This window comes from Atta colombica, unplaced genomic scaffold, assembly GCF_001594045.1.
Source record: "Atta colombica isolate Treedump-2 unplaced genomic scaffold, Acol1.0 scaffold65, whole genome shotgun sequence".
NCBI classification, from domain to species: Eukaryota; Metazoa; Arthropoda; class Insecta; order Hymenoptera; family Formicidae; genus Atta; species Atta colombica.
Window position 1 is genome coordinate 1207923 of NW_017259556.1, and position 8244 is coordinate 1216166.

At 31.6% G+C, this 8244-nt stretch overlaps 1 protein-coding gene across 1 annotated transcript in view; it reads left to right on the forward strand.

The window, feature by feature from the left end:
• Positions 1-8244, forward strand: part of LOC108692200 (zinc finger protein 423 homolog) — an 88728-nt gene that overhangs the window by 1528 nt on the left and 78956 nt on the right. The window contains exon 2 of the mRNA XM_018200358.1: positions 5427-5665. Coding sequence (XP_018055847.1) covers positions 5427-5665 — 239 coding nt within the window. The remainder of the gene's footprint in view (positions 1-5426; positions 5666-8244) is intronic.

Sequence of the window (8244 nt, forward strand, 5' to 3'; positions counted from 1 at the left end):
TATAATATATTAATATAATTATTTACTTTACTAAACTGTTTCATGCATATATAACGTTCATTTTCAACGGAAAGTACAAATTCCAGTCATTTTTGGCAAAGACTCTCTCTCTCTTTCTCTTTCTATACATCTGTATTCTTAAAAAAAATGTATTCTTAAAAAACCATTTGAAATCTTTTCGAATTGTGACGATTTTAACGATATTTTATGAAGCTGAATTAATTAACTTATTCATGGTAATATCTTTTTGAAATAAGGGAACGATATAATGATCGTCATGACAAAAAGAGAGAGAGTTAGTATATTTATAATCACGTCCCATTTCACCATCTTTAGAATCAATACTTTTCATGGTGAAAAGTATTCTCTTTTTCTCTCATTTCTTATTTCTAGTCCCTCGCCTCAATCAGAAATTGCTGACTAATCGCACTCTGTTAAAGCAGATACATGGCGACATTACACTTGCAGAATATTTAAAATGCAACATGATACATATGAAATTCATAATATTATCTAGTCTACTTAAACTTAATTTCAATTATAACTTAAATGTAACTTATTTAAATTCAGATATGATTAATTTAATCATATGTTAAATTTGAGTCATATGACATATTAGCTAGCAGATTCGCTTGCTCAAAGTGTTCTAAAAATTACTTTTTTATTTCTTTCCCAGTTAGTTTATTTTCCTTCCCAGTATTTATCTTTGTGAATTTTCGATCTCTCGTTGAAGTTCTCAAATCGTTTGTTGTGAGTAAATTAAGTCCGACGAACCAGCATGAATTATTATTACTTGCGTGAATTTCCCCGTGACAAATGTTCATCCTTATGCAATAAATAACCAATCTATAGTCACATGCACGCATATGTACGACTTTTAAGCAGCGATTGATGACGATTGCCAAGTTAGTACAAAATAGTTTTCTGACGAGCGCACTGTTAAACTTTGTCACTGGTAACAGCAGCAATAATTTTACTGCATAATTGCGAGCGGACAGCGTGAGTTATAAAAGATGTTGCTTGGTGTGAAACACCAATGTCAATGCTTTGAAACGATTATATGAAATCTGAGCATATTGCTAAAGCAGTACAGTACAATTACCTTGTATTAATTTCTTGACTAAATTGTCAAAGTGATAAAAAAATATTTCCGAATGATTCTAGAATCAAAATAATTTCAAGGAGATATTTCCAATTATCTTAAATCCAAGATGTCTCAAAATTCGTAATCCAAATATTATAGCAAGAAGATTTTCGAAAAATTTAGTAAAAAAGTTATTTGTAAATTTTTATTTTAGGCAATAGTTTCTTAAATATGGCCAATTATAAACTATACGTTTAGATAGTCCTGTGAATATTAGCGCGCTAGTTGTGCGCTTACCAACGCTCACTAATACTATTGCACGCGTGATTTATGGATAAATGGTTATCTATAAACGTGGTCTGTAATTGACCATATTTAAACCTTTATTATCTTAAAAATTACTGTTTAAGATAAAAATTTATAAATAACTTTTTTAATTTTTTAAAAACTTTCTTACTATGATATTTTGAGCAAGACTCGGTAAAATAACTGACTTATTTAAAATAAAAATACAAAATAAAATTTAAAATAAAAAATATAAAATAAGATCTAGAAACTTGCAAGGGTCAGTAAAAAACTGACTTTTTTAAAATAAAAAATATAAAATCGATTTTTAAAATTTATTTAAAATATTAAGTAAGAAATAGATCAGAAAAAGTTATTTAAAGTAATAAAATAACTGTTTTATTTTAAATAAAAAAATAAGACACTTATTTAGTTTATATTTTGAATAATTTCTTTTGACCTTATTTATTTCTTATTTATTATTTATTATTTATTCTAAATTATAATTTAGAATATCTAAATTAAAATTATTAAATTAGAATTATTTTAAATATGATCCTTGATTGATACGACTTATTTAAAACTTACTTATTAAGAGTCATTACACACGCGCGCGCGTATGTGTTTGTGTGTGTGTGAGACTTATAGTTTTATATAAAGTAGTTCTACATAAAAAAATTCTACAGTTGACACATAAAATAATTCTGAATATAGTCACAGTAAAATAAATATTGTTAATAGCTACTTTTATAATTATTAATGCTATATGTAATTATTACTATTAATAAGTTGTATTAATAATATTATAAAAAGTTATATTAGTAATACTACAACTAACATTATAGAAGTAATACTATAAAAATAAAATTTTTTATCATAATTATTTTACTATGCGCGCGTTATTACAATCACAAATATTTCTCTCTCAATATGGAAAAAGCAAAGAGGATACTTTCCCTATTTCCTATGATAGTTTTCGTGTTGTCGCAGGTTTGTACTACGTACAAACCTGCGACACTGTACACTGGCACGAAAATCCGCGCGAAGTGATCCGGCATAAGTCACAATTAACGAAGGCATTAAGTCGGGGCCCCTATTAATAAGCATCGTCGAAGCACTCCTAAAAATAGTTCTAGGGGGCACAAAGTGACAACAGTCGACGGGACGCGACGCGATGCGGCACAGGTTGCCAATCGTGCATCGACAGCTTGCGCCGCTAAATGTGCCTATTTTCGCCATGATGACACATCGCCGATCGGATACGATCGCAAATTAAATAAGAGTTTCTCTCGAATTGAAAGGTCTCTCCTTCGAGTCACTCCCCACAGAAACTCTCATATGGCACAGACGGTATGTATAGTTAACTGGACGTTTTTCGCCATACATTTAGGAATTCCTGAAAATCACTCAATCAGAGAATAGTTAAATATAACGATAACATAATAGACAGGAAATATTAGGTATGGGAAAAAGTTCGTGGCGTTTTTTTAATGCCATCTAACGGAAAAAACTTTTTTCCATATTCTAATACATTTTCTATTTATAAGAATTGATTTGCTAAAATGTTTTTCTGGCTTTTGTTACACTAATCAGTCATGTTCTTTCATACCTAGCCTTTCGCTAAAGTGACTTTCTCAGGGTCCACTCGAAGAACTATCGGAACGTGTGAGTCAGTTGTAGTGCTAATTGAATAAACGCTCGATGTTCACGTTATGCAACGTAAAAAAATAAGTTTCCTTTCAAATATTATGAAAATCTGTACATATCTGCACGATATATTATAAATTGCTTTATTTTTAAAAATTATTAATTTTCAAACAATAAAATTAAAGGTGAACCAAGCTAGATTCTGTTGCTAGTTGAGGAATAAACATTGACTACATTCAGCAGAGAAAAACTAATTAGTTAATACTTAGAATTACTTAGTAATTCTTTAATATAATTGGTTTTTACTTTTTTTTTTGTTGAATTTAAGTGTAGAAACTAATCATATTCAGAAAGAATCATTAAGCGCCATATTTAAATTTATAGTGTCAAATTTAATTATTGTTTTGGTAAAAAATAACGATATATTTAGTAGGAACAATGGGGCGATTCACATTAGGTTAAATTTAATACTATAGATTTAACAGTGTAACTGATTAGTTTCCTCTGTAGAAATTACAATACAAAAGGAAATAATGAAAATATTACAAAGAACGATGTAAAATATGACAAACGTTTCTACACACACACACACACACACACACACACACACACACACACACACTCATTAGATTATTTTTAGTATCGTGCGCGCGAATACAATATATATAACAAAAATAAAAAGCTTAAAAACAAATATTTATATATGAAAATGTATAGAAATTAATGATAATTTAATGATTTTGTTTGATGTTTCTCCTCTTCTGGAAATAAAAATGTTATTTTAATATCTTTTTCGTTTTTGTCTTCTTATTTTATTAATTTTATTCTCGAGAATAATTCTTGAATGATTCTTGAAAAAAACCTTAAAAATGCGATTTCCGATACGTATTCAAACTTCGTTTTTTGAGCGACACGATCATCGCGATAATTCGCGTAGAAACGCGGAGCCTGGGCGACGTCCTTCTGAGAGAGGAAGAGATCGAGCCTCGTGTGGGTGGAGGATACGAGCCATTTACGCAGCATCCATGACGGCGTATCACGATCGTCGTATCTCTCGTAATCTTCTGGGTGGCGGTCTCTCTCGCGCGCGTAGACTGGGATTCCACAAAATCTCTTAAATCGACTTGTGGGTGTCGATCCATCGCCGGAGTCGAGGACAAATGAGGAAACGGCCAACTAGCCGAGTCATTTCCACCATTTACGCGGCGCGTCTCGCTTCGCCTCTATCACGAAATGTTCTCGGTGATCTCTCTGGTCTTTATTCCCGGCAATTATAAATTATTTGTGATTACGCCGTGACTATGCCGAAAGTAGCGACGCGACACGGAGAAGGCCTGATTTTAAGCCTGATTTTCTGTAACAGAGACGCGAAAATTCTCTACTCCGGAGTTATTTGACGTTTCGCGCCAAAGTCATTATTTCCGAATCATTTCACGTATTTAGAAGGTGTTGTGATTGCAATACATTCCGTCAAAACACCAATGAATTATCGTACACTTTTCCACAATATGAATATTTCAGTTTCTTCGCATGCAAAATGATACACAGAAAGAATGATTTTGCTGAAATATTTAAAAATTTAAGTAAATATAGATCTGAAAATAATTTTGTTGTACTATTAAATAATTATGCAAAAACTCATGATGAGTAATACTTTTAACATTTTAGCAACTGGCTCGAATATTTCACATAATTACTTAATGGATTAATAAAATTATTGTCACAGATCTATATCCAGCTAAATTGTTATATATTTTTAAAAACTGTCATTTCCGTATACTTAAAAATATTACAATTAGCTATCTAATTATAAATATATATATTATTTAAACAAATATGTTATAATAGCTTGTTTTGTAAGAATTACTTACTGGAAAAGCCTCAAATGAGGCGTCAGGTAACCCTGAGTTAACGAAGAAGGCGATAATCGCGCGAAATGTCTTGCCTGTTGAATGTAGTCTAGCACAATCAGGGGTCGCGCAAGACCGCGATCTTTTTCGAGTCAGTCAAGGCTCGGGGGTTAATGGTACGAGTTTTACTGTTTGCGCTCAAGAACGATATAAAGGAACACATAACAGGCGAGGTGAGATCCGTAACATTGTTACGCGTACACGACGAGTTCCTAAATTGTAAGTCGTCTCGAACATAAAACTCATTCTACAATTGCATAAAGCGTAATTGTAAGAATTGACCAATCACAGCTGAATTCTCTTCATATTCAACTATGGTTGATCAGTTTAACTGCAACCTTACAATTATGCTTACACAATTGTAGAATGGGCTTATAAAAGCATTCTCTTCTTATGACACTCGCGAAGAGATCTTGAAAAATCTTTTAAAACTAAGATAAATAAAAATTTGTTTATGATATCGAAACATTATTGAGATTCTTTTTCTATATTGATTTCAGAGGCCCTAGGAACCGGAAGTTCCTCGTGGCATAGTGAGGATGGCGGGCCCAACTCGCGTCGCGGCGGCGAGACGCCGTCCTCCTGCGCAACGCCGACATCAGCCAGCTTCCCATCGGAACCCGAGGTTGATGTCGACGTCAACGTCAATCTCGATGGCAATAACCCCGCTGCTCCGTACCCATGCCAATTCTGCGACAGAACGTTCCCGCGGCTCAGCTATCTGAAAAAACATGAACAGGTAAGAGTGATATTTCTCGATAATTGGATTTATTATATTGGATATTTCTGGACTATTAATAGCTCGTTATTGGAGACAAAGAATGCAAATGTACGTCTAATTCAATAGTTATTTGCAATGTAAAATGATTAAAGACAAAAATGTTGAGTCTGTAAAGAAGAGTCAAGCATTTCATTTTGTTTGAAATGATAATTTATTTCTTGTAAGACATGACAATATTCTTAGATTATTATATGAATATTAAGAAGGCTTATAAGAAGGACTACTTATATTGATTTAATTTGAAAGGCTGAAAATTATATGATTTTCAGAAAAGGTTTTAAGAAAAGGTTAAAAGAAATGAATTAATATATTATATAATATAAAATTTTTTTAGATTTTATTTATATGTAAAGTAGACAGTTAAAAATATTTTTTGTGTCTCACATAAAAAAAGATACGCAAGACGTATTAAACATTTGTTTCTTGTTACTTTGATATGCTTTTCGTCAATTCTATCTGAGACAAAAAAGCCAAAAAAATTATTAACTCATATGGGTTACAGTATTATTGGAAATATAAAAAAAAACCATCGAAAATTGTTGTCAAAAACTGACTAACTGAATTGTTATTTTACGTTACTTTTATGAACACTTTTGACAATATATTTTCGAAACTGCCAAATTTTTGAAAACGCAATTTAGAAAAACATAATTTTTTGGCCTGCCAAACAGAATATCTCCTTAAAGGTAAATAAAATAAAGATAAATAAAATAAATATTCATGTAACATTCTAGGAATATTGTGTGTTTATAAGATAATATCATTTTAGTAAAAATTTTTCTTTTAAATTTATTTATACAGTTTATAACATTTTTTATATCACAGAATTGTTTAAAATATAGAATTCTTATATAATTTTTTTTAGAAAATTTTTTAATTTTTTAATATAAATTCAAATGTTTTTTCAGAAATACTGAGAAAATCCATATTTTTTCCAAGAATGCTTTATAATTATAAAATTTCTTATTTTTAAATTTCCAAAAAAAATCAGAAAATAAAAAAGGTTGAAATATTTTTTACAAAAAAAAAATTTTATAAATTTAAAGCACGTAAAAAATTTTTTTCATTTCTTTGCCAAGGTATATTACTAATTGTTGCTGCATTCTCATAAATACGTTTCTGATGTTATACAAAAAATGTTATGATTTTAAATATCTCGCGTCCATTTGAAACTGCCTAAGACACAATGTCGTACGGAAAAAGAAACTAAACCGAAAGGATTAATGACATTCGTAACATTAATGATATTCGAACATTAATATGCGCATCGTGCATAAATCTTTTCTCTTTTCTCTTTTCTCGCGTCATGTAAGAAAAAATTCGAGGTGTAATTCCGCGAGGTCGACGAGTCCTGTTAACGCGTATGTTTCCATGCCGTGAATGTCCTATGACTCGCGAGCGCGAGTGCCATGTCCTGCGGTGAAGAGACGCGTGGCGATAGTCCTCTCCTTTGGATTTTTCTGTTTTGCATGGCGGTGACATTAGCTCGTTCTTCCGCGTCCGAGGCCAGCCGACGGGGTCATCATCGGGTCAGAATCTGTAGCGTTGTGTCCATAACAGGTTGTACCGGTTATCAGGTTATTCTTCCAGGTGGCGGCCGTCCCTTCAGCCTCTTACTTCTTCTTTCGCAACGCGAAAGTCCATTGCTGCACATATGTGCGTGCGTGCGCGCGCGTGTGCGTGTGCGCGCGCGCGCGCGCGCGCGCGCGTGTGTGTGTGTGTGTGTGTGTGTGTGTGTGTGTGCGTGTGTCGAGTGCGTGCGCGCGCGCTGTATAACGTGCAGATATGACTCCGATCAAGATGAGTATCCGAGGTAGGCAGATAGCTGTCTATTTATGTTACGCACAATGCTGACTATGCTCTACCGACAATCACGGCGAATAATCTCAATCCTCGTGGACCTATCACGAAATTGACAGATTCACAAATGGCTGAATTTTGAAGATTCTCAATATATCATGAATTCCAAGATTAACTCTAGAACCTTACCAATATTGAGTAATACTATTGGTATGTTTTTACATATGAGGAAGTGAGTCACCCTTAACACAAAATTTTCATACATCTCACACTTTTAATGACAACATATTTATAATGTAGACTTTCATAAATACAAATAATCTATAGGAATAGGAAATAAAGACCCACTACGATCGAAACTGGATTTTTAATGCTTAAATGATTCAATGAATTTATGCACAGTAAAAATTTTATATTTATTTTAAAAACGGTCCACTCAAATCCTTAAACTTTTGTTGAATTTTTAATTTAACATAATATAATATAACTGTATAAAATATATAATTGTACATAGAACATATTTCTTCAATAAAATTAATATTTATAATATATTAAATCAACACACATTTTATTCATTTATTCTTAGAATTTATATTTTAAAAACTATATTATTTTTATGTTATTTCATTTATTTACAAATTGTGTTATTTTAACAATGTTTAAAAAATGTTAAATATCAATTTAAAATATGTAAATAACACAATCAAGTTATGTTAAATTATTATATTCAGATATGT